The sequence below is a fragment of the Cebus imitator genome, unplaced genomic scaffold (genome assembly GCF_001604975.1).
Source record: "Cebus imitator isolate Cc_AM_T3 unplaced genomic scaffold, Cebus_imitator-1.0 Scaffold325, whole genome shotgun sequence".
NCBI classification, from domain to species: Eukaryota; Metazoa; Chordata; class Mammalia; order Primates; family Cebidae; genus Cebus; species Cebus imitator.
The window spans coordinates 1,591,729-1,618,571 of record NW_016107640.1 but is presented as its reverse complement, the minus strand read 5'-3'; the positions used below and the strand labels follow the sequence as shown (position 1 = coordinate 1,618,571).

General features: G+C 42.4%; 1 protein-coding gene across 4 annotated transcripts in view; it reads right to left on the bottom strand.

Annotated features, from left to right (window-relative positions):
* MYO5C (myosin VC) overlaps nt 1-26,843 on the bottom strand; it is a 105,232-nt gene that overhangs the window by 4,609 nt on the left and 73,780 nt on the right. For 3 of the 4 annotated variants that reach the window (XM_017504615.2, XM_037729955.1, XM_037729957.1), the window contains 8 exons: nt 26,621-26,684; nt 25,357-25,525; nt 20,974-21,061; nt 18,956-19,054; nt 17,515-17,669; nt 14,259-14,348; nt 11,332-11,482; nt 10,386-10,668 (listed from right to left, as the gene is read on the bottom strand). In XM_017504615.2, coding sequence (XP_017360104.1) covers nt 10,386-10,668; nt 11,332-11,482; nt 14,259-14,348; nt 17,515-17,669; nt 18,956-19,054; nt 20,974-21,061; nt 25,357-25,525; nt 26,621-26,684 — 1,099 coding nt within the window. The remainder of the gene's footprint in view (nt 1-10,385; nt 10,669-11,331; nt 11,483-14,258; nt 14,349-17,514; nt 17,670-18,955; nt 19,055-20,973; nt 21,062-25,356; nt 25,526-26,620; nt 26,685-26,843) is intronic. The other variant, XM_037729956.1, reaches the window with a different exon arrangement.

Here is a 26,843-nt window from a genome sequence, read left to right as displayed (position 1 = left end):
CTCTGCTAGTCACTGGCCTCATCTCACCAGTTTGAAACTCAGAAGTAAGCATCAATGCCAACAAAGACCTCCAGGGGGAGCCCTCTGGTTCTGGCTCATGGAACTGAAAAGGGGCCTCCTAATGCTCAGAGAGACAGGAGAAATGTCCTTTTTCCCTCCCATTTTTCTCTATTCTCTCACGCTCAAGTTCCAAACAATCCCATGTCGACAGTGTTGGCAAAGAAGGCCAGGAGGAACCTAAAACTCGAAGAGAAGGGACACTTCCTTTCCAACTGGAGGAGCTGTGGTTCGAGGTTCTCTCTTTGCCCTCACTCTGGGCCCCAGATGGGGACATCTGTAGTAAGTACACTGCAGAGCAAGTTAGGGAAAGCTCCAGTTTTCTAGCTGAAGCACCAAAAAGCGGGCAGAAAGTAATAGGAATGCTGCAGAAAGGGAGGAGCCTGGGAAAGTTGAGTAAAGCAGTTTGTTAAAGTTCTTTATTAACTCCTGGGTTTATTCCTGAACCCATGCATGAATCTGACCGTAAACAGCATACACAGACTTTCAGGACTGAACTATGAAACATACCGTTACCCAAGTTCCAGGCTGGCCACTGTTTCTCACACATATGAAACAGACCCAAGGAGCACCTCAAAACCCTTACACATGGAAATGATATGAGAACCACAAAACATAGAGGACGGTCATAACTTGCAGCCTGGACCCAAGTGGGTTGCTCACCTGATGAAAATATCGACATTCTCCATATGATTTAAAGGCTTAGAGTCTTGGCTGGGCGCAGTGGCTCACACCTGTAATCCCAGCACTTTGGGAGGCCGAGGTGGGTGGATCAGTTGAGATCAGGAGTTCGAGATCAGCCTGGCCAACATGGTGAAACCCAGACTCTACTAAAAATACAAAAATTAGCTGGGCGTGGCAGTGGGTACCTGTAATCTCAGCTACTTGGGAGGCGGAGGCATGAGAATCGCTGGAACCCAGAGGTGGAGATCATGCCACTGCACTCAAGCCTGGGCGACAGAGCGAGACTCAGTCTCAAAAAAATAAAATAAATAAAGACTGCATAATACAGTATTTTAAAATGTTCAATATACAATTCAAAATTGGCATATGAAGGACCAGAAAGATCTCAACTCACATTAAACAAAACAACTAATAGGAGTCAACACTGCAATGACCCAGATATTCACATTATCTGATCAAGACTTTAAAGAAGTTATCACAAAAACCATCTAGAAAGTAAAGCCAAACTCTCTTGCCATGAATCAAAAGATATAAAGTCTCAGAAAAGAAACAGAAGATACAAAGAAAAACCAAATGGAAATTTTAGAATTGAAAAATACAATAATAGAAATAAAAGAATAAGAGATGACAGAGCAGAGTCAGTGAACTTGAAAGGATTAATAGAGATCATCCGATCTGAACAGCACAGAAGAAAAGAACTAAGAAAAGGAACAGAACTTTAGAGACCTGTGGGACAATAATGAAAAGTCTTTAACAACTGATTCACGGAAGTTCCAGAAAGAGAAGACGGAGAGTATGATACAGACAAAATATCTGAAAAAATAGTGGCTGACAATGTACCAGATTTGGTGAATGGCCAGATTCAAGAAGCTCAGGAAATTCCAAAGAGGCTAAACCCAAAGAAATCCATACCCAGACACATCACAAACTGAAAAACTAAAGATAAAAAAAAAAAAAAATCTTAAAAGCAATCAGAGAAAAATCATGCATTATTTATGGGGAAACAGTAATTCAAATGACTGTGGATTTCTTATCTGAAACCACAGTAGTTAAAAAAAAAAAAGCAAAACATTTTTAAAGTGGTGAAAGAAAAGAACTGTCAATCTAGAATTCCTCATCCTACACACACGCCTTTAGGAATAAAGGTAAATGAAGACATTTTCAATGAAAGAAAACAAAGAATTTAATGCCAATGAACTTGCTCTAAAAAGAAGGGAAATTATATCAAAACGAGACTTGGAAAAAAAATGAGACTTGGAACATTAGGAACGAAGAAACAACAGAACTGGTAAATACCTGGTTGAGTACAACAGACTATTCTTCTCTTACTGAGTTCTTTAAAATGTGTTTAATGGTTGAAAACTAAAATTATAATATCGTATTGTAGAGTTTTTGATGTATGTAGATCTAATATATAAGATCACTACAACATAAAGCAGGACGGCCAAAGGGGCCTACGTGATGGTAAGATTTCTACAGTCCACTTGATATGGTAAGATATTGATTCTAAATAGACTGTGAAAAGTTAAGTATGTGTACTGGAATCCCTAGAGCAACAACTAAGAAAAAAAGAAAAGATACAGGCCGAGTGTGGTGGCTCGTGCCTGTAATCCCAGCACTTTTGGAGGCCGAGTCAGGTGGATCATGAGGTCAGAAGCTCAAGACCAGCCTGACCAACATGGTAAAACCCTGTCTCTACTAAAAATACAAAAATTAGCTGGGCATGGTGGCACATGCCTGTAATCCCAGCTACCCAGGAGGCTGAGGCAGGAGAATTGCTTGAACCCGGGGGGGGGAGGTTGCAGTGAGCCAAGATCACACCACTGCACTCTAACCTGGGGGACAGAGTGAGACTCCGTTTAAAAAAAAAAAAAAAAAAAAAAAAAAAAAAAAAAAAAAAAAAAAAAAAAAAAAAAAAAAAAAAAAAAAAAAAAAAAAAAAAAAAGATACAAAGGGATAATACTTAAAAAAAATACATAATTTAGAAAAGGATACTAAAAAATTTCAAATAACCCAAAAGAAGCAGAAATAGAAAACTGGAGAAATGAAAACTGAAGGAACAAATAGAAAATAAGATAGTAGTTCTAAATATAAATATTATTTTACATTAAAATGATCTAAGCATTCCAATTCAGAAGCATATATTCCAGCCTGAGCAACACAGTGAGACCTGTTTCTACAAAAATGGCGTATGCCTGTAGTACCAGCTATTTGTGGGCCTGAGGAGGGATGCTCGCTTGAACCCAGGAAGTCAAGGCTGCAGTGAGCCATGATCATACCACTAGACTCCAGCCTAAGTGACATAGTGAGACCCTGACTCCAAAAACAAAAACAAAATAAAGAAGCAGCAGCATAGATTGTCAGGTTGGATTAAAAAAAAAAAGATCCAAATATATGCTGCCTAGAAGAAATTCACTTCAAATATGATATAGGTAGGTTAAAAGTAAAAGGATAGGCAAATATATATACTAAGGAAACACTAATCAAAAGAAATTTATAGTGGTTATATTAATTTCAGACAAAGTAGACTTTGGGGCAGGCAGAGAAAATTACCAGAGAGGGATAAAGAAGGACACAGTACAATGATAGGAGAGTATATTCACCAAGAAGACACAGCAATTCTTAATGTGTATGCATCAAACAAAAGAGCTTTAACATACATGAAGCAAAAACTGACTGAGAAAAGAAACAAATCCATAATTACATGTGGAAACTTCAACATCCTCTTAGTAAACAGAACTAGTAGAAGAATATCATGAACAAACTGAGTCTAACTGATGTTTATAGAACCTTCCAGCCAACAACAGTAGACTACATATTCTTTTCAACTGTGTGTATAATGTTCACAAAACCATACCGTATTCTTGGTCATAAAAACAAATCTTCACAAATTTTAAAGAGTTTAAATAATACAAAGTATGTTCTTTTTTAAAAAGCATAAAAATATTTAGAGGTTTTTATTTTTAAAATAAAACTGGGAAAGTCCCAGGCAAAGTGGAATGGTAAGTCCATATAGGTTCTAGCCCATTATCAAAATCTATGGTGTATTTCTACCTGTATGCACCTTGAGATTTTTCTAACTGTGGTAAAAATGGTATAACATAAAATTTACCATCTTAACCATTGTTATAATACAGTAGTGTTAACCACATGCACACTGTTATACAGTAGATCTGTAGAACTCTTTCATTTCATAAAACTGAAACTCTATCCTCATTGAACAGCAACTCCCTTTTTTCACTTCCCACATCCCCTAACTACCATCCTACTTTCTGTTTCTAAGAGTTTTACTGACAAAGTATGTTATATGGTCATAATGAAATCAAACCAAAATCAAAAACGAAGATAATAAGAGAGTCTCCAAACACCTGGAAGCTAACATACTTATAAATAATCCACGGGTCAAAGAGTAAGCCTCAAGGAAGATTAGAAAATATTTAGGATGGAACAAAAATGGAAAGAAAACATATCAAAATTTGTAGGAAGGAGCTAAAGTCGTATTAAGAGAAAAATGTATAGTATTAAATGCTTAGAAAAAAAGGGCTCAAAGAAAATAATCAAAGCTTCTACCTTCAGAAACTAGAAAGAGGAGCAAAATAAAACCAAACTAAGCAGAAGCAATGAAATAACAGACAATATCAGAAATAATTAAATTAAAAACAAAATTCTGGGTGTGGTGGCTGGCACCTGTTATCCCAGCTACTAAGGAGGCTGAGGTGGGAGGATCACTTAAGGCCAGGAATACAAGGCCAGCCTGAGCAATATAGAGACACTGCATCTCAAAAAAATTGTTTTAAAAATTAGCTAGGTATGAGGCTGGGCACACTGACTCATGCCTATAATCCCAGCACTTTGGGAGGCCAAGATGGGTCGATCACCTGAGGTCAGGAGTTTGAGACCAGCCTGACCAACATGGAGAAATTCTGTCTCTACTAAAAATATAAAATTAGCTGGGCATGGTGGCACATGCCTGTAATTCCAGCTACTTAAGAGGCAGAGGCAGGAGAATCACTTGAACCTGGGAGGCAGAGGTTGCAGTGAGCTGAGACTGCACCATTGCACTCCAGCCTGGCAACAAGAGCAAAACTCTGTCTCAAACAAACAAACAAAATTAGCCAGGTATGGTGGCACATGCCTATAGTTTCAGCTACTTTGGAGGCTGAGGCTGGAGGATTGTATGAGCCCAGGAGTTTGAGATCAGCCTGAGAAACACAGTGAGACCACCACCTTAAATTTCATATGGAACCAAAAAAGAGTCCGCATAGCCAAGACAATCTTAAGCAAAACAATAACAACAACAACAACAACAAAAACAAAGCTGGAGCATCATGCTACATGCCACCAAACTTCAAACTATTCTACAAGGCTGCAGTAATCAAAACAGCACGTTACTGGTACCAAAACAGAGATGCAGACCAATGGAACAGAACAGAGGACTCAGAAGTAATGCCACACATCTACAACCATCTGATCTTTGACAGACCTGACAAAAGCAATGGGGAAAGGATTCCCTATTCAATAATGGTGTTGGGAAAACTGGCTAGCCATATTCAGAAAGTTGAAACTGGATCCCTTCCTTACACCTTATACAAAAATTAACTCCCAGTGGATTAAAGATTTAAACATAAGGCCTAAAACCATAAAAACCCTAGTAGAAAACCTAGGCAATACCATTCAGGACATAGGCATGGGCAAGGACTTGAAGACTAAAACACCAAAAGCAATGGCAACAAAAGCTAAAATAGACAAATGAGATCTAATTAAACTAAAAAACCTCTGCACAACAAAAGAAAGCATCATTAGAGAGAATGGGCAACCAGCAGAAGGGGAGAAATGCAATCTATCCATCTGACAAAGGGTAATTATCCAGAATCTACAAAGAACTTAAACAAATTTAGAAGAAAAAAGCAAACGACCCCATCAAAAAGTGGGCAAAAGATATAAACAGACACTTCCCAAAAGAAGAAATTCATGCAGCCAACAAACATATGAAAAAAAGCTCATCATCACTGATCATTAGAGAAATGCAAATCAAAACCACATTGAGATGCCATCTCATGCCAGTTAGAACGGCGATCATTAAAAAATCAGGAGGCAGCTGATGCTGGAGACGATGTGGAGAAATAGAAACACTTTTACTCTGTTGGTGGGAGTGTAAATTAATTAATTCAACCATTGTGGAAGACAGAGTGGCGATTACTCAAGGACCTAGAACTAGAAATACCATTTGACCCAGCAATCCCATTAATGGGTATATACCCAAAGGATTATAAATAATTTTATTATAAAGACACATGCACACATATGTTTACTGCAGCACTGTTCACAATAGCAGAAACTTGGAACCAATCCAAATGCCCATCAATGACAGACTAGATGAAGAAAATGTGGTGGTACATATATACCATGGAATACTATGCAGCCATAAAAAAGGATGAGTTCATGTCCTTTGCAGGTACATGGATAAAATCAGAAACCATCATCCTCAGCAAACAGACACAAGAATAAAAAACCAAACACTCGTAAGTGGGTATTAACAGTAAGAACACATGGACACAGGGAGGGGAACATCATGCACCGGGGCCTGTCAGGGGGTGGGGAGCTAGGGGAGGGATAGTAGGAAGTCGGGGGATAGGGGAGAGATAGCATTAGGATAAATACCTAATGTAGATGATGGGGTGATGGATGCAGCAAACCACTGTGGCATATGTATACCTATGTAACAAACCTGCACACTCTGCACACGTGCCCCAGAACTTAAAGTATGATACCAATAATAATAAAAATCAATGAATCAATGAATTCGAAAAGTGGTTCTTTGAAAAAAATCAATACAATTAATAAACCTCCAGCAAATCTGACCAATAGAAAAACAGAAGACACAAATTACCAGTATCAGGAATGGAAGACAAATATCACTACCAATCCCGCAGAAATTAAAAGGATAAGAAGGAAATACTATAAATAGCTCTATGCACATAAACTCAGCAAATGAGGTGAAATGGACCAATTCTTTGGAAACCACAAACTACCAAAACTCAAGTAAGATGAAATATATAACCTGAAGAGTCCTACAGCTGTTAAAGAAATTGAATTCATAATTCAAACCTTTTCAAGAAAAACATCTGTAGTGGCTGCCTCTGCTGAGGGACTAAAGCATGCATTTCTCAGCTGAGCACAGTGGCTCACGCCTATAATCCCAGAACTTTGGGATGCCAAGACGGGCAGATTGCTTGAGCTCAGTAGTTCAAGACCAGCCTGGGCAACACAGCAAAAACCTGTCTCAAGCGAAAACATAAAAAATTAGCCAGGTATGGTGGCACTTGCCTGTGGGCCCAGCTACTTGGGAGGCTGAGGTGGGAGGATCACTTAAGCCTGGAAGGTGGAGGCTACACCACTGCACTTACCCACAGAATAAGACCCCATCTCAAACAAACAAACAACAGACAAACAAACAACAAAAACCATGCATTTCTCACCTTAGCATTCCACTCTCTTTCTAACCAATTTTCCCATCATTCCTGGTGTGCTCCATTCAAACGGGGCTGTTCGTATCCTGCCTTCAGTTTTCCATCATTTCACCCTGTAACTCTTGGTCTGTTGAAATCCTACTTGTTCTTCAAGACTCAAATCCTTGACTTTCATATTCTTCCCAGATTTCCTCAGCCTGCATTATTCTAGTTTGTAAGAGAACTGTCTCCATGAGACACTAGGCAAAGCAGCCACAATGGAAACTGCTGCATAAACGTTCATGCTGTAATTATGAGATAAAGTTCCATTCCACCTGAGGCATTATTTTTGTAATTCGTGACTAGGAACTAAAAATAATTAGGTACTAGGAAAATCTTTATATCTTCCCAGGAACTGCTCTGCTTCCTAATACCCAATGAAACCAAAGAGCTGATCATGTTTTACTTTTTGTCCTGGCAGCCAGGAAGCCCAGAGCCAGTTTTCAAGCTACTCTGCCCACTATTTATAGTTTTCTACTTGTGTTCGTGTTTTTATTACATTATTGCTTGTGTTTTCATTGTAAAGCCACTTCAGATTCTTTGTAGGCCTTGCTATAGCAGGCACTTAACAAATATCCAAATGAATAAATGAAAGCCTCTAAAATGCACATGCTACTCAGAGCACAGCACTGTCAAAGTATTACTTCTCTGATGGCCACTTCCACCTGGTAGAAGGGAAAAAATACTGGGTACCTCGAGGGGGCAGATGTTTGCCTGTCCTCAAAGAAGTTGTTTTAAGACCTAAAGTCATGAGTCTTCCTCATGATCCTTTTCACTCTTTTCTCTACTCAGTCTTGGGGGACCCACTAATGGGGTGAGAATTGAGTTTAGCAAAGGCTCTGATGTATCTTTACTTTAGGGCTGAAATCTCCCACAGAGGGCTATAGGATATCTGATTGGAGCTTGAGAAATAAACATAACTCTTTCATTTCTCAACGAAGAGATAAAGATCCACAAAGACTAGTCCTTCTGAATACTCCTTCCTATCTGAAAACCACGCCCTGGTGTCATGGGAATTTGTGAGGGAATGGTCTGTGGGGACTGACTGCAACTCCAAGTTTCACTAATGCTAAAAAGGGTGTAAAGGATGCCTCGCACATTTATTTTTTAAGATACTTAAGTTTTTAAAAAAATTTTGATTTTTGTGGGTACATAGTAGGAATATATATTTAGGGGGTACATGCAATTTTTTTTGGTTTTTTGAGAGGGAGTCTCGCTTTGTCACCCAGGCTGGAGTGCAGAGGTGCCATCTTGGCTCACTGCAACATCTGGCTCCCCAGTTCAAGTGATTCTCTTGCCTCCGTCACCCAAGTAGCTGAGATTACAGGCATGTACCACCAAGTCCGGGTAATTTTTTGTATTTTTAGTAGAAATAAAGGTTTCACCATGTTGCTCAGGCTGGTCTTGAACTCCTGACCTCAAATGATCCACCTACCTTGGCCTCCCAAAGTCCTGGGATTACAGACATGAACCACGGTGCCCAGCCCATGAAATGTTTTGATACCGGCATGCAATGTAAAATAAGCACTTCATGGAGAATGGGAAATCTATTTCCTCAAGCATTTATGCTGAGTTACAAACAGTCCAATTACACTCTAAGTTTTTTTTTTTTTTTTTAATTATTTATTTATTTGAGACAGAGTCTCACTGTGTCACCCAGGTTGGAGTGCAATAGTGTGATCTCGGCTCACTGCAACCTCCACTTCCTGGGCTCAAGCAGTTCTCCTGCCTCAGCCTCCTGAGTAGCTAGGATTATTGGTGTGCACCACCACGCCGGGCAAATTTTTAAATTTTTAGTAGAGATGGGGTTTCACCATGTTGACCAGGCTGGTCTCGAACTCCTGACCTCAGGCGATCCACCTACCTCGGCCTCCCAAAGTGCTGGGATTATGGGTGTGAGCCACCATGCCTGGCCTCTAAGTTATTTTAAAATATACAATTAAATTATTATTGATTACAGTCACCCTGTTGCACTATCAAATAGGTCTTATTCATTCTTTCCATCTTTTTTTGTGCCCATTAACCATTCTCACCTCTCCCCCGCCACCCCCCCCCCCCCCCCGACTCCTCCCAGCCTCTGGTAACCATCCTTCTACGCTCCATCTTTATGAATTCAATTGTTTTAATTTCTAGCTCCCACAAATAAGTGAGAACGTCTGATGTTTGTTTTTCTGTGCCTGGCTTATTTCACTTAGCATAATGATAGATACTTTCTTTGTCACCTTCCCTTACATCATTACCATCATCACTACCCCAGGTTCTCGTAACAGATACAGGTATCAAATTCTTGCACACATTATAAGAAACTTAAATATCCCATTTTATGTGTTTTCCAATCACTTGATCAGTGTTAATTCAAATAGAAGCTCAGGGTCCATGGTCTCTCAATTAAGAGGTAACAGACACACCTCAGAACTAGATTCCCAAGTGTTCAGGATGAACTCCAAATGCCTTAGCCTGGCATTCCAGACCCTCCCAGTCTGGATCCACCTACCTCTCTACCTTGGTCCTGCTGCTCCCCACACCAGCTTCTGCTTACTCCACATGTAGCCTGAGCAGGGGTCCTCGCTCATTCTCCCCAATGCCTCTGACCATGTCTCTTGCTTGGAATGTCTTCTCCGTTTCCTGTATCACTCCAGGCACAACGCTCTGGCTTCCCCAACTTCTCTGTCTGCAGTATCTCTCCGCTCTGATGCACTTCCTGCACCACTTGTTTGTAATTTAATCACAGTCGCCTTTAATTATTATTTAGCTGTTCTGAGCGCCTTAAGGGCAGGGATCGTATCGATTTTTCCTTGTTCTGTGTTCTCTGCCTGGCAGTGCTATTGAGAGAGGGCGGTCACTACTGGTTGAGTGCATGATCATCCTAGAGGGCCAGAATTTAAGATACACATTTACTGGTTCTCAGTTAAGGTGACTAGGCCAGCGCATCAAGTTGGCACGGTGTGGCGCGAGGGGAGTAGGCCCTGGGCGCCAGCATCCCAGGACGCTCAGGCTGACTCGAATATCCCCTCAGCAGTAGGGCCTAAACAGGGGTCTGACGCCACAACAGGGAAGGTCAGGCGTGCCTGGCCTCGGATTTTAAGAGCATCCTTTCTGCTGGACGCTGCGTGGGCGGCGGTTTACGAGTTTTACCTGATCTGCATCCCTTTTCTGCAGGAGCACATGTCCTTGCGCAGGAAGAGGTTGTTCAGCGTGACCGCCCCGATCAAGAAGAAGATCTGCTTCACCGCCTGCCTCACGAGCTCTGGGTCCAGGCCGTTCTGGCACATGGTGCTATAGAAGTAGCTCAGCTGCTGCAGGACGGAGGTCATAGTGTAGGCGTCCGTGTCGTCTATGCTGGAGGAGCGCTTCCGGAAGCCCGTGGGCTTCAGGCCGGAAATGCCCTGCAGGCTCTCATACTCCAGCATCCCCGGCACTGCGGAGAGACAGGGAGGCTGTGCTGACACGCCAGCAGACGCGCGCGGAACGTTCCTGACGCTCTTCTGTCTGTTTCAGGAGATGGAACATTTTTCTACGAGAGTCAGGGGATGTAGTTGTGATAGAGAAAGCAAAAGAATCGAGGGTTTGGGACACCAGGGTGTGTCGGGGGGTGTTGGAGGGGTAGGGATGCGCAGCTGTTTCCAGCGGGGCTGCAGCTCTAGGTTTGAAGCAGCGTTTTTCTCAGTTTCACAGGAAACAGAACCGGTTAGCATGACAACTCATGGCCTGGGCATTAAAGCCTAAAGTATTTAAATTTCAGGAAATTAAGGCAAGTATACGATAATTCAGATGGGGCTTTAGGATTTCAAAAATACTTGGCTAAGCTAAGAAGTAAAAGTACTACATAATAGTTGTGGTAGAAGTTCCCCCAAGTTTTTTCCTTTAGGATAAATCATCCTTCTGGAAAGAAAACTACCAGCAGTGTACTATTATTTATGGAATCATTTTAAGCAAGCAAAGAATTAAAAGGTAAATATTTACATGATTATATTTCCTTGGCTTTTTAAACAATGTTACACATAAGCACACATTACACATAGCAAGCTTATGTTTTAAAAAGTCTTAATGTTACTATATTTTTTGGTAATCCTCTTCTTACCTATTATTGGTTGGATATTGTTTTCCATTATGATAATAAATTGATGATATATTCGTATAGCCACATCGCTGAGAATCTGTCTGTATTCTGAAAGGTCAAAATTGTTCAAGCAGTTCTTATTCTGTTGTGGATTATTATGCTTCATGAATTCCTAAAAGTAATATTAAACATGAAATATAAGAATACAAACATGTAAGAAATTAATATAATAATCAGCTTCTACTGTAACTCTTTTATCTTAAAACTTAATGTCTGATTTATATCAAATGAGTTCGTGATGCTTGGGGTAGCATGTACCTTCTATAAGAAAAAATTGCACTGATTTCCTATAAAATCCCAGTCTGTCATAGTGTCACTGTCCCACACGCTTCCCTACAAACATTGTCCCTGGAAGCTATAGATTAAGTGGAAAAACTCATAGAATGCCCATGGAAGCGCATAGGAAAACACAACAATACAAAACTGCAGAACATCCAAGGAAACAAACTGTTATTAAAAGGAAGATAAAATAAATGAGATTCATAACCTTATAATTACAGGGTACAGACAAAGTTGAAATATTTTAAAGTCTGTGTTAAGGACTGAATTTTTGTGTCCTCCTAAAAATCGTATGTTGAAGCCCTAACCCCCTAGCATGGCTGTATTTGGAAATGGGGCCTTTAGGGAGGTCATGAAAGTTAAATGAGGTCATAACGATAAATCTGTGATCTAATAATAATATTGGTGTCCTTATAAGAAGAGACACCAGCCACCAGCTGGGTGTGGTGGCTCACGCCTATAATCCCAGCATTTTGGGAGGCTGACGTGGGCAGATCATGAGGTCAAGAGATCAAGACCATCTTGGCCAACATGGTGAAACCCTGTCTCTACTAAAAATACAAAAATTAGCTGGGCATGGTGGCACACGCTTGTAGTCCCAGCTACTCGGGAGGTGAGGCAGGAGAATCACTTGAACCTGGGAGGTGGAGGTTGCAGTGAGCCAAGATTGCGCCACTGCACTCCAGCCTAGGTGACAGAGCAAGACTCTGTCTCAAAAAAAAAAAAAAAAAAAAAGATACCAGATAGAGCTTGCCCTCCTTCTCTCTCTCCCTCTCCCTGACCCAGGCACCCAGGAAAGTTCCTGTGAGGACACAGGGATGGAGAAGGTGGTTGTCAGCAAGCTAGGAAGAAAGCCCCCACCAGGAAGTGACCATGCTGGCACTCTGATATCAGATGTTTAGCCTCCAGAACTGTGAGGAAATGAATCTCTTGTTTAAGTCACTCAGCCTGCGGTATTTTGTTATAGTAGCCTGAGTGAACTAATGCAATATGTTTAACATGTTCAAAGAGACTAAAGAAAAACAAAACATTAAGAATAGGACATTATAAGGCTGGGCGTGGTGGCTCACGCCTGTAATCCCAGCACTTTGGGAGGCTGAGGCAGGCTGATCACTTGAGATCAGGAGTTCGAGACCAGCCTGGCCAACATGGTGAAACCCTGTCTTTAATTAGCCAGGTGTGGTGGCGCATGCCTGTAGCCCCAGCACCTCAGGAGGCTGAGGCAGAATTGCTTGAACCTGGGAGGTGAAGGTTGCAGTGAGCTGAGATCGTGCCAGTGCACTCCAGCCTGGGCGACAGCTTTTGGATAGGTCAAAACATAATTAATTGTGAACTCTAATTGTAAACTACAAAAGTTTAGAAGAGAGTATCTTCACAATCTCAGGGCAGGGAAGAATTTCTTAACAAGACACACATCATAAATGAACAGGATTGACAGATTTAAGCATATCAAAATTCAAAAACTGTCTGACAAGGGACTTCATAAAGAAAATTGGAAGCTAAACTACAGTCTATGCATATTATGTAAAGACGCCTTACAAATCAGTAACAACAAAAAACAACCCTAAGAAAAAGAAAGGGCCGGGCGCGGTGGCTCAAGCCTGTAATCCCAGCACTTTGGGAGGCCGAGGCGGGTGGATCACGAGGTCAAGAGATCAAGACCATCCTGGTCAACATGGTGAAACCCCGTCTCTACTAAAAATACAAAAAAAATCAGCTGGGCATGGTGGCACGTGCCTGTAATCCTAGCTACTCAGGAGGTTGAGGCAGGAGAATTGCCTGAGCCCAGGAGGCGGAGGTTGCGGTGAGCCGAGATCGCGCCATGGCACTCCAGCCTGGGTAACAAGAGCGAAACTCCGTCTCAAAAAAAAAAAAAAAAGAAAAAGAAAAAGAAAGAAAGGATGTGACTAAGCAATTCAAAAGGTAACTCAAATGACCGATAAACATAAAATCATGCTTGACTTTTCTAGAGACCAGATAAATGTAATTTAAGTCAATAAGATATAATTTTATACCCATGACACTGGTAAATAATAAAAATGTTGGTCAATACCAAGTGCTGGTAAAGGTATAAGATAATGGAAATATCAAACACTCCCAGTGGGACTATGAAATGGTACAGCTGTTTTGGAGAGCACTGAAAACTAAAGCCACTTTGCTACTTTAGTTCAATGAAATTATTCTCTAAGAGTATTTGAAGGTAGAGACCTCTTTTATGACATCAGCCTCCTGGAAGTAGAGTCGGAATGGCAAAGGAAACAAATTTATAGATTATGGAGGAACAGTCAGAGTCCTGTAGAGAGAACAATGGTGAAGAAACAGGCGTTTGAAACCAGAGGCTGTATTTTAGAGTCATAATGCTAAAAGTCTTACAACCAGAAGAAAACTTAAAATTCATCTTATCCACCTATTGATTTAAAAGTAATGGAAACCTAGAAGGCCTAGTACTGAGCCCAAAATCTAAGCTGCTTCCAGAAGTCTCTTTCCTGTGGTGTACACCCAAGAATCCAACTGATAATGTGCTGTTGGCTTCCCGGGTGAAGATAACAGAGGCTCAGGAGGTTTAGGGACAGTCAGCACAAAACAACAAGCAGGCAGGCGCCCCCTACCTCTTCTCCGCTGTACTGCTTCAGGCAATTGAGGAAATGACAAGTGTTGGAGAGCCAAAAAGACAGCATCTCAAAGTCTTCTAAATGTTCCTTAGAAAAATAAGAAAAGACAAAATTGGACGTGATGATAACTTGTGCCTCTGAGCATCTTACCTGTTTGATTATTTGTAGCTTTTGACCAAAATTAATTTTTCTTTTATTCACTAAAGCCTTTGTCCAATTCATACTCTAATGATGACAGCTTATATTTATTTGGCAGGTCACAGTTTGTAACGTTTCTGTACATTTTGTGTCACCCATTACGAAGTGTGAAGCGGGCCCTGAACGAATGCATGAGAAGTGTAAGTTTCACTTCTTTCTCCCCGGAGTTCACAGTCTCACTGGGAAGATAGATAGAGCTCAGAACGTGGTCAAGTGCCCACACGATGGCTGTAGACTGTGCCACCAAAGCTCAGAGGACAGAGAGAGGATGGGGAGGTGGGGCAGCCGAGAAAACTTCAGAGAGGCAGGAGGTCTAGCTCTTGAGGGAAACGGGGGGAGAGACAAGAGCTCAGGACTAGGACTGTCGCGGAGAAGGCCTCCACTTACAGGGGAGGAAGAAGGGGAACGACCAGAGAAGGCAGAGGTATACGGTGATCAGACGGGGAAGAGGAAAACAGGGAAAATCCTGGGATTTAAAAGACAAGGGAGCAATCTTTCAAGGAGATGGTGCTAATGCTTTGGCCTGTTTAAAGAGAATAAAAAGTAAAGAAACACGACTGGTTTTAGCAAGAGGAATTACTGGCGATCTCTCTAGAGTGATGGGTTCAAAGGCAGATTACAAGGAGTGACAGAGAACTGGTGGAGACCACTAGTTTCAGCACTTTGGCAGTCTGGGGTGGAGGGAAGGGAACAGTGGCTGAAGAGGGTATGTGGGCACATTGCTGTAACTGCTATGTGCTGGAGGTGGGAGGGGCAGGTCCTGGGCACAGGCAAAGGCAGGGGGAGGGGGCCACGGAGAAGTTGAGACTGATGGTGCTGGTAAGAAAGGGGTTTTATAGTCCTCAGGCCATCCATCTCTTGGTTTATGAATATTTAGCTGAACACCCCAGAGCAGCAAGGGGAGACAAATACTATGTGTCCTGGGCTGGAACACAATGCCAGCTTATCTTAAGAAGACCCAATGTATGCAAACATGGACGGGAAAACATCAATTTATGGGAGCCCTTCCAAAGACACTGGTGGCTCCTGTGAAAACAGTAACTATGAAGTATCCAGCACCAAACAAATATGAATTTTCTATTCCTAACTCCAGATAAATAATGAATTCTTGATATTTCTGGAAGAAGAGAATTACTGTACTCTGACCTCTCATAAATCTAGTTTTTATGTTTCTTTCTTCCTAGAGTTTATTTATTTATTTATTTTTGAGACAAGGTCTGGCCCTATGGCACAGGCTGGAGTGCAGTGGTGTGATCTTGGCTTACTGCAACCTCTGCCTTCCGGGCTCAAGTGATCTTCCCATCTTAGCTTCCTGAGTAGCTGGGACTGCAGGTGCACACCACCACACCTGGACAATTTTTGTATTTCTTGTAGTGATGAAGTTTCACCATGTTGCCCTGGCTGGTGGTCTTTAACTCCTGAGCTCAAGTGATCTGTCCGCCTCAGCCTCCCTAAGGACTGGGATTACAGGTGTGAGCCACCACATCTGGCTTTCCCTAGAGTATTTAAAATAGAATTTAATTCCTCGTTACTCTTTAGAATATATATTTTACTAAAAATAAGGAAGGCTCTCCCCTAACTAAAAATTCAAATATATCCTAATATTGAACATCACTTCTCTTTTGGAGGTGCATGAAAAACACTGGATCTGTGTTTTATTGCCCCCTTCCAAAATGGATCAGTACATTATAATTCCCAGAAATGGGTACTTTATTTTTTCTTTTTTGAGATGGAGTCTAGCTCTTTCACTCAGGCTGAAGTGCAGTGGTACAATATCAGCTCACTGCAACCTCCACCTCCAGACATGGGTACTTTTAAACATAACTGTAAACTGGTCATTTCCTAGAAAGAGAAAGGTTTTTGTACTAACACCACTGTGGCTAATGGAATTTCCACACTCAGGATAGCACCAGGTCCGGCTCTGCACTGAGTCAACACCCTACCCACACACTCTGGCGGCTCACCTTCCCAAGATTCCAGAATGAGCCAAGCATTAGCAGAAAGCTCTGTTTACAAAGCAACTATCCCTGTAAGCAAGGATCCAGGTCTGTTTAAAAAATCTTCAAGGCTTAGATACAGTTATTTACTCATTGATAACTTTTGGAGTTTCCAGGAAAAACAATCAGTATGCTAAGAATGATTTTAGGATTATATTACAGTTGGAAAGGAAATTAGCAATAAACTTTGTTACTGTTAAGTTAGCCTTCACAAAGTCCCACTCTTTGTCATCGTCATTTTTGATTGTTGTCCACTTGTCACACCATAAGAGGTGACTGCTCATAAAGGGCTCAGTTGGCGACTTCTGACGTGTGTACCATACACACATGGTCTGTGTTCTCTCTTGCCCAGTGGTAAACTGCTGGCTGCCTGCTTGTCCAATCATTCCAGTAAGGACACTGACTTAGGGAATGGCCAACAGCAAGTTGGAAGGAACCTGGGTCCCTGCATGATCACGTAGAACAGAGCCACCTTCCAACCTAGATGGCTCATTATGAACTGCTATGAGCAAAAATAAATCCACCATTTTTTTTAAGACACTGTATATTTGGCAAAGCGAGGTGGTAGATGTCTTATAGCTACAACAGCTTAGCTTTACTAAGTAACCTAACTAAAGCAGAATTTATCTTCATTTGTGGACTGGGAATAAAAATACATAATGTGCTTTTACAAAGAATTATATAATTGCCAAGGGAAGAGATGACTACTTTTTCACTCCTTTCTATTTCTCATGATTTACCCTTGTTACATAGATAAAACATATACCCCGCACAGCTGATAACTTCACACCCTAAGGGGACAGCAGGGTGGAGGCAGTGGCTAACAGGTTGCAGTCTCGCTGGTAAGGCTTTGAGCATTATGGAAGATGCTCACCCGTTTATCTTTCCCTAACAGTGTGGCTCCCTTCACTAGTCGGGCCTCAAACTTGTTTGAGGAATCATGTGGCTCACCACACACTGGAGGCTCAGGATGGGCAAACACTGGGCATCTGGTCATTCCCATAGGTGTTCCTAAAGTAGATGTGATACCAAGGGCCGATGTCAAAGGCATTCCCTACCTTAACCACCTGCTTGATGCCATTAATGGTGCTGTTCATGAGGGACTTCAGCATGTTGGCATCATTTAGAGAGTCTGCGTAGCGTACACACATGAACAGGATGTGAGCCGGGAGCCCGGGGATCATGTTCACCACCACACCACGGGGCTTCAAGTCTGGAGCAAAGAGAGTCAATGAAGATTACAGCTGACAGGTCAGCTCTTCTCCTAAGGAACCTCTGACTAGGGGCAGGAGCTTGTTTGCTTTTCTGTACTTGATGCAGTGCCTGAATGCAAATGGCACTTTCCTCTTTGAGGAATTTCATCTGGCTTTCTTGGCACAAAATACACAGGTGACACTTGTTCCTCTTCTTGTTTACAAAGAACTTCCTTTTTCTTAAAAGGTTGAATAACAGACAGAATCTTTATTTTTCCCTGGTGTGGAAACCCTGGATTTCAGACCCCATTGTAAAAAAGGAACTCCAGTTCCATGCACCCCTACTCCAAGCTCTTTGATGGGGATGGAGTACAGTGTCCACAATCACATAAAGCTGCCTTGAATAGGGAAAGCAGGCACATGTCAGTGCTGCAGAGGATGTCTAGCTGGCCTTGGGGAAAAGAGAATGGCAGAGATGCAGAGTGGGGATGAAGGGGAAAGAGAAATCTTATAGAAAAATTAAGATAAGCAAACAAGGATGTCCCCCGGCTGCATGAAAACAGAGGAACAAAGAAGAGGCTCCCACTGCATTACACCAGTGAGAGGGAGGGAAAGAAAAGGGTAGGGGTGCTCACATGAGCTGAGGGGATCATTTGAAGAAGAAGAAGGAAGGCTACACGTTGGCTTTCTGTTTTGAGATCTTGGGACCAGCTGAGAGGGAGGCAGATTTTCTCCCTATTCTAGAAAACCATGTGGAAGGTCACAGTGAAGACAGTGCAGTAAGACTGGTTCTATGGCCACCAACTCTTAAGTATGCACATGGGACATTCCTGTAACTGATGCATGGCTGGGAAGCCCCATCACACTGCCCGCAGAGAAATTTCTCAGAAGTCAAACGGAGCACAGAGCCACAGTTACTTCCATGATGGCTCCTGTGCTGAAACACAAGAATGAGGTGAGGGCTATTTTCTACTCTAGTCCTACAATTAGACTTTGGAAAAGGTCAGTGCAATGCTTCTCAACTGAGGACAGTTTTGGCCCCCACAGGACACTGGGCAATACCTGGAGACATCTTTATTGTCATGACTCAGGGTTGCTGCTGGCTTCTAGTGAGAAGTCAAGGATGCTGCTCCATCCTTTGTTACTCCCCACTCACAGCCAACAGTGCTGAGGTTGAGAAACTCTGGGGAAGAAGCAGTGGAAGAAGAAAGCAGAGAAAGGACCACCCCTGCCCAGGACTTTGGCACTGACTGATGTGCAAGTTCTCAAAGAGAAAGCAAAAATCCAGAGTTCCAGGTTTCACTACCAAGAATGAGGTTTTGAATGAGCTTGGCCTCGTCTTCTCTCTTGTATTGCAGCATTCCAAGGTATTCCTTGGGTTCTGAGGATGAGTGCACATCATTGGCTGTGGACAGAGGTAAACAATCAGCAGCAGAGGTAAACAAAAGCAGCTTTCAAGGTTCATAATGCGACTACTCTTCTACCCCATTCTGGCTGGTTTGCACATAAATGTCTGTGGCTTTCAGATACATTTAAACTGTACTGGACTGTATCCTGAAGAATTTCTCCAAGCAGCGATTCCTCTTTGTGAGTACATCAGTGAGTACAGCTGCTGCTGAAAAGGCCCAGTTATCCTTTGAAAAGCAGTATGAGTGCCTAATATGTATCCAGCACACAGTAACAGGAAAGAAATCCAAGATGTTGCCTTGTCTTCAAGACGCTGATGCTACTGTGAAAGAAGACTCGTGAAACATTTGGTGTGGAAAGTACCCATGTGCATGACCCTGACTGAGAGGGCTGTATTAGTTTCCTATGGCTGCTGTAAAAAGTTACCACAAACACCGGCTTAAAACAACACAGATGTTTAATCGTACAGCTCTGGAGGTCAGATGTCTGAAAGCTAAGCCAAGGTGGTGAATGGTGTTTCATTCATTCATCCCAACAGTGGGGATGCAGTAGGGGCTGAGAAGCACAGAACTGGGCCCTGCTCTCATGGGGTGGACTGGACTGCCATTTGTCATTTATTACTGAAGGAGAAAGATACTCAGTTTGCTTGTGGACATTTCAAATTTGAGGTGAGAGGTGGATAAGTAAGAATAAAGTAGCTCTTCAAAGAGATGAATATAGAAAAAGGAACAGATAAGATATGGCCTTGGCAATAAGGCTGGGAGGAAGAAGAAAAAGTAATAAAGAATGCAAGAGTGAAAAATGTGAGCAGGAGCAGAACACTGGCAAAGTTCAGTGACAGAATCAGAAGAAGGGAAGAAAGGCTGAGGGTCCCTTTCACAGAGGCTCATGAGGATGCTGCATGTGTGCTGTGCAGTCCACATTCAGGATGTCTGCTTATTAGTTCTCTAATTTTTTCTTTTTCTTTTTTTTTTTTTTTTGAGACGGAGTCTCACCTTGTCACCTAGGCTGGAGTGCAATGGCGTGATCTCGGCTCACTGCAACCTCCACCTCCCAGGTTCAACTGATTCTCCTGCCTCAGCCTCCTGAATAGCTAGGATTACAGGCGTCCACCACCATGCCTGGATAATTTTTTGTATCTTTAGTATAGATGGGGTTTCATCGTGTTGGCCAGGCTGGTCTCAAACTCCTAACCTCGTGATCCGCCTGCCTCGGCTTCCCAAAGTGCTTGGATTACAGGCATGAGCCACCACACCCAGCCAAGTTCTCTACTTTTCTTTTTTTTTTTGGAAAAAAACAACAACAACAACAACAAACCCTCCACCTCCTGGGTTCAAGTGATTCTCCTACCTCACCCTCCCAAGTAGCTGGGATTACAGGCATGTGCCACTATGCCCAGCTAATTTTGTATTTTTAGCAAAGATGGGGTTTCTCCATGTTGATCAGGCTCCTCTCAAACCCCCGACCTCAGGTGATCCACCCACCTCGGCCTCCCAAAGTGGTGGGATTATAGTCATCAGCCACCGCACCAGGCCAGTTCTCTACTTTTCTAATGGAAATTTGGATATTACTGATCCTACATATGTAACAGGGAGAGAAGGTGAATTTCAAAGCATTTAATTGAAAACTTTTTCACAATTTCACTTTTTATAAAAGGGAGTTAACAGGAAGAGGTTAATGTATTAATTAGAGGATGTCCCTTGCAAGCACATGAGTGTATCTGGTATCATCTGAGGGGAGAGAACTATCTTCTTGTCCCAAAGGATCTTTTTGTTAGCCCAGCACTAGGCCCCAAACCTCACCACTTGAGAATCACTCCTTTGGGGTTTTATAAGCTTTGGACCAGATAGAAAATAAACACTTGAGTGCATGTTAGCCTTAGCTCAAAAGAATAAGAAAACAAGTATTTTTTTTTACCTTTTCCAACTGTCTTACTTAGCATCTTAACTTGATCTTGTAGCTTTTTAATCACTCTGTCTTTCATGTCTAATTCTTCTTCAAGATCCTGCAGCAATAAAAAAGAAACCAGGATTTAGCTTAGAAGCATTTTTAATCTATTTTTTTTTTTTTTGGTAACAGCTTTATCGAGCTACAATTCACATATCATATGATAGGTGTATACTCAAAGGTTTTTCAGTGTAGTCAGAGTTGTGCTACAATCACCATTATTTAATTCCAGAATATTTTGTTACTCCAAAAAGAAAACTAACCTTTAGTGTCACTCTCTAGTTCCTCATTCGCTTCAAGCACCTCACAATCACTCATCTACTTTTTGTCTCTGTGGATTTGCCTATTCTGGACATTTCATACAAATAAAATCATAGAATAGGTGGTCTTTTGTGTCTGACTTCTTTCACTTTGCATAAGGTTTTCAAAGTTCATCCATGCCGTAGCATGTATCAGTATTTCATATATTCTTATTGCTGAATAATATCCTATTGTATGGATTGACTACATTTATCTTGCTCTTATTACAAAGGAATGCCCATCATAGAGAATTTTAAAATACGTGTGTAGGAAAATGGGCTTTCTAAATGTCAGAGGCTGGAGCCACAGAAATGTTCAGAGATTTGGGCATGATTTTGCCTTTCCTTCCTGATAAGGAGGTGGCCTTGTCCATGCTGAATTTGGCTCAAGAACCAGGAGAATCCTCGGATACCTAGAAATATTTCCTATAAGGGACATAGAAGTATTTAGGTTCTTCCAGATCTGAGCATTTGACACAGAAAGAATCTAGGCTTCTCTGACACAGCAAGATCCACCATGCATGGCCACTGCAGCTGTGTGCCCTCTAGGGACTCTCATGGCCAAGGGACATTGTGCAGTTTCTACTCTGTGTGGCCACCTCTCTCCCTGCCACCATTCTGTGTCCCTGGCTACACATGTTAGGAACTCTGTTGACCTTAGAATTGGAGGAGTCAGTTCAGCTTCTTTACTCCAATTCAAGTCCATCTTATATCTAATAAAATGGGTCACCTATCAACCCATAACCTAGAAAAAAACCACTGTTCACATTTTGATTTCATTCTTTTTTTCCCAATATAGTAAATGTACATTTTATAAAACTGGGATCATACATGCAAAATTTTAAATCCTACATTTTCTCTAGTTATACTGCAGATGCTTTTGATAATGACCTGGCAAGCACTCATTTCTTTTTTTTTTTGAGACGGAGTTTCGCTCTTGTTACCCAGACTGGAGTGCAATGGCGTGATCTCGGCTCACCGCAACCTCCGCCTCCTGGGTTCAGGCAATTCTCCTGCCTCAGCCTCCTGAGTAGCTGGGATTACAGGCACGTGCCACCATGCCCAGCTAATTTTTTGTATTTTTAGTAGAGACGGGGTTTCACCATGTTGACCAGGATGGTCTCGATCTCTTGACCTCGTGATCCACCCGCCTCGGCCTCCCAAAGTGCTGGGATTACAGGCTTGAGCCACCGCGCCCGGCCCCAGCACTCATTTCTTACACTGTATGTATGGGTAACTGTAGTCTATCCATACAATAGGATGTTATTCAGCCATAAGAATATATAAAATACTGATACATGCTACAGCATGGATGAACTTTGAAAACCTTATGCTAAGTAAAAGAAATGAGTGGTTGCCATGTCATTGATAATATACCCAAACCATCATTTTAACAGCCAAATCGTATTAGAGCATACAGCAGTTTAACCTTTACTCTATTGGTAGATCTCCGTTTCCTTTGCGTTGCTTTTTTTTTCCCCTCTATGATTAATAACACTATAATGATCACCCTGAACAAAAATCTTGGTCCACATCTCCAAGTATTTACTTAAGATAGAACCTTACAAGTTATGTTACTGAGTCAAACAGAATGTACTTTCCAAAGGTTCATGATTCATGCCTTCAAATAAGACCTCAAGAAAGTTTACACCAATTTATGTTTCCAACAACTATGTATGATAGTGCCCATTTCAAGATGTTCTCTCCAGCAGAACATCTCCTTTATTAATTGTTATTATTATTGGTAGTAGTATTTTTAGAGACAGGGTTTTGCTGTGCCACCAGGCTGGAGTGCAGCAGTGTGATCATAGTTCATTGCAGCCTCAATCTCCTGGGCTCAAGCAGTCCTCTTGCCTCAGCCTCCTGAGTAGCTAGAACTATAGGCATGCACCACCACACTTGGCTAATTAAAAACTAAAGTTTTCCTTGTAGAAATGGGGTCTTGCTACATTGCCGTGGCTGGTTGAACTCCTGGCCTCGAGTCATGCTTCTGCCATGACATTTTAAAGTGCTGGGATTACGGTTGTGAGCCACTGTGCCAGGCCCAGGTCTCTTAATTTGACGGGTAAAAATAATACCTAGTTTTAATTTTGAATGTCTTTGATAAACAGTGAAATGATTACTAAAAGCTTTTTTAAATCTCTTAATAACAATCTTCTTTTCAGTGACAAAAGAGTCTGGAAAAAAAAAGAACTTTCTTTAATTCAAAGCATCACATAGTGGCTTGAATAGTGTCACCTTGAAATTCATGCTCAACCCAAACTCCAGAATGTGATTTTATATGGAAACAGGGTCTTTGCAGTTCTGGTAAGCTAAGGGTCAATATGAGAGGTGGCTACTGCAGTTTAGGGTGGGCTGTAAATCTAATGCAGGTGTCCTTATCATAGACAGAAAAGAACACAGAGACAGAGAGAAGGCCAGGTGCAGAGAGGCACAGGCTGGAGTCACACTGCCCCAAACCAAGGAATGCCTGGAGCCTTCTAGAACCTGCGAGAGGCAAGGAAGGGTTTTCCTTAGAGACTTCGGAGGAGTGTGCCCTGCTGACACCTTGACTTTAGGCTTCTGACCTCTATAATTGAGAGAACACATTTCTGTTGTTTTAAGGCACCTGGTTTGTGGTCATTTATTAAGGCAGCCCTGGCAAACTAATATAGATCAGGTTTCATCTGTGGGTAGACTCCACGGCTAATGTATAGAGATGATACTCTGGTTGCATGTCCCTCTGCTTATCTGTAACTGTGAGACTACTCCGGGTTCAGTAAGAGCTATTGAAATGAGCATGTTAGGGCTGTCAGCTCCCCAGCTCAGCGCACCTGTGGGGAGCAGAGCCAGACACTCTGGGGAGCTCCAGAGGAGGATACAGACCAGGACCAGGCTGTGCTCTGGGGAACCAGGAACAAACTCATAAATCCATCACGATGCACAGGACACTCAGTGTAAAAGATTGTGTAGGAGAACATGTGCAGCACACACATGACCCACCCACACAGCTTCTCCCTGACTGCTGACTCCACCGAGACCCCAGGGGCCCACATAAGGAAGGCAAGGCAGCCTCGCACACACAGACAGCAGGCGGCTGCTTCTCTGGTGTGATGTGAGGATTCCAGTCTCTGAGAAAGTCGTATCCACCTCAAAACAGGCAGCCGTTATGTATATGCTACTGATTGGAATTTGTTACTTCCTATTAAATGTTAAACTCCCGGAATTTCTCTTTTTGGATGTAACCACTCTTCAAAGTTAAATCCTGACACTCAGAATGTGCTTCTCCTCTATCATGGTTTTCCTGTGAGATCGGAAATAGGGCCCTGTCACCAGGCAGAAGGGCAGGTGGGCATGTCCACACTGACCACTGGACTCGTCAGCCCTCCGGGGTCACCCTCTTGGAAGCTCTTAGGTCTTGAAGGGGCCTTAGAGGGCCCCAGCTCCCAGGAAAGTGGCCTGTCACCTGAGCACTCCCCAGTCTTCTGGGTGTCACACAACATCACAATTTCAAAATAATTGCTGGGAACTGAAGTAGGGTTGCCCAATTTCATTTTCGTAATGGCATTTAAAACTTGGAAAAGACTTTAAACACTTTTGAAAAGTTTTTTAAGACTTCCATCAACATCGTAATCATTTCATAGAAGATCATTTTGACTCTAAACATTGCAGGAAGTCCATACCCCCAGAAGAAAGCATGAGCATTTCTGTGGGGTGAGTTTTGCTGGGTAAAGTGCTCAGGCGTAGGCCTTGTTAGCCTCAGTGTGATCCACGGTGACTCCACCCTGGACGGTGCTGTCCACTGATAATGCTGGGAACCTCAGCCTGTACCTCACTGTCTCTCCTCCTTCATCCTCCCCAGGCTGGCCAGGGAGTCCCTGAGGTCCATAAGTCCCCAAGGCCTTCCCAAAGCCAACCCCAGAAACGACCTGTCTTTTAGGAGAAGAAAACAGCCTGCTCTGATGGAAGGACTTTTGGTTGACAGCTGTTAATCACACATTTTAGGTGGCACGTCCCCACTTTAGCAACATCAAAACACAGCAGTTATCACCAAGTTAGAAGACTTCTTTCTCACCCTGTTTTCCAAAGTGAGCCGAGATGCTTCCTGCTGGAAGTTACTCTTGACTTCACTTTCAGTTTCAAATTGTTTCTTCAAGTGCTCGCTGGCCTCCTGCATTTCTTGAATCTTATCGATCAGCTTCTCCTTCTCTTTGGTATGTATTTCATTTTGGGCTTCTATGGCCCTGGGAAAGGGAGGGAGGAATGGCTGGTATCAGTATGATCATCAAGGAGACGTCACTCACTGTCATAGCAAGTGCTGATATTTCCAAAGATGGAAGAACACCTTGGACAATGTATGTGTAAAGCAAATAGTATTCGAATAGGGGTGTCCTTCAGGGGAAGGAAAAGAGACCAGGACTAGCTGGGATATAAAACTGTCCATGGACTGCTCTAGTCTCCTTTACCCAATAAGAGAGTCCATTCTCCACCCAACCCCAGCCCCCCTCACTTACTGTTGTGAGTGAGTGTTGTGTCCCACCCATGGGACAGCCACACTGACAATACCCTGTGACAACTTAGCAGTCATCCCCTTTGTGATCAGCCTGGGGACCAGACACTTACAAAGCCAGAGATTATATAGAAGAGAGGAGGGATACCATGAGAAGAGTTCTAAAGGTGCCTCACTCATTTTCCATTACTTTGGGTCCTCATCCTCATCCTACTGATGAAGTCATATGACTAAAGATGCTCTTAGGGATGTCGAGTGTCCATTTATTGTTCTGGAAAACTAAGTGTCTCAATAAGTTGGCAACAAAACAGAACATTCTCCCCACAGGCTCTGCCAGGGCATGAGACCCGTTGTTGCTCAGGATTGAAATTTGTAGGGATTAGCAATGAAGATTTTTCCATCAACATGGGTTTTTAATTCTTACCCTAAATAGTCTGCTAATAGAAACCATTCTCTCTCACACACTCTTATCCGTTGTTTAAACAGACAATTCAAGTGCATGCTATGGCATTTCAAGGGTACAGAGTGTACACAAACAGTGAAAAGTACATGTCCTCCCCTCCTCTGTGCATCAGTCACCACGTTGTCCTCCCTGGAGCCAACCAATGTTTTGTTCCTTTAACAATCTCCCAGAGATGCTACTACTGCTGCTGCTGCTGCTGAGTGTGATGTGCACACATACGTTTCTTTCCTTCCCATTTGAATGGCAATATATCACACACGCTAATTAGCATCTTGCTTTTTGGGATTAGTAACACATCTTGGTATATGCTACAGTTTCAGAAAAGCATTACATTAACATGAACTTGAGGTACACATTTACACTTACTTTCTTTGTGTTCCTTCCTCCTCTTGACTGCGATTTAACTGATTAGACAATTCTTCTAGTTTTCCTATAATGAGAAGAACTGTCAGTACTTTGGCGGGGGGGGGGCGGGGGGGAGGACGTATCATTGCATTCTGATTTGGGTTTGGCATTATTTACAATTTTTAGAGGTCCTAAACCAGGGGCATCTGATCTTTTGGCTTCTCTGGCCCACACTGGAAGAAGA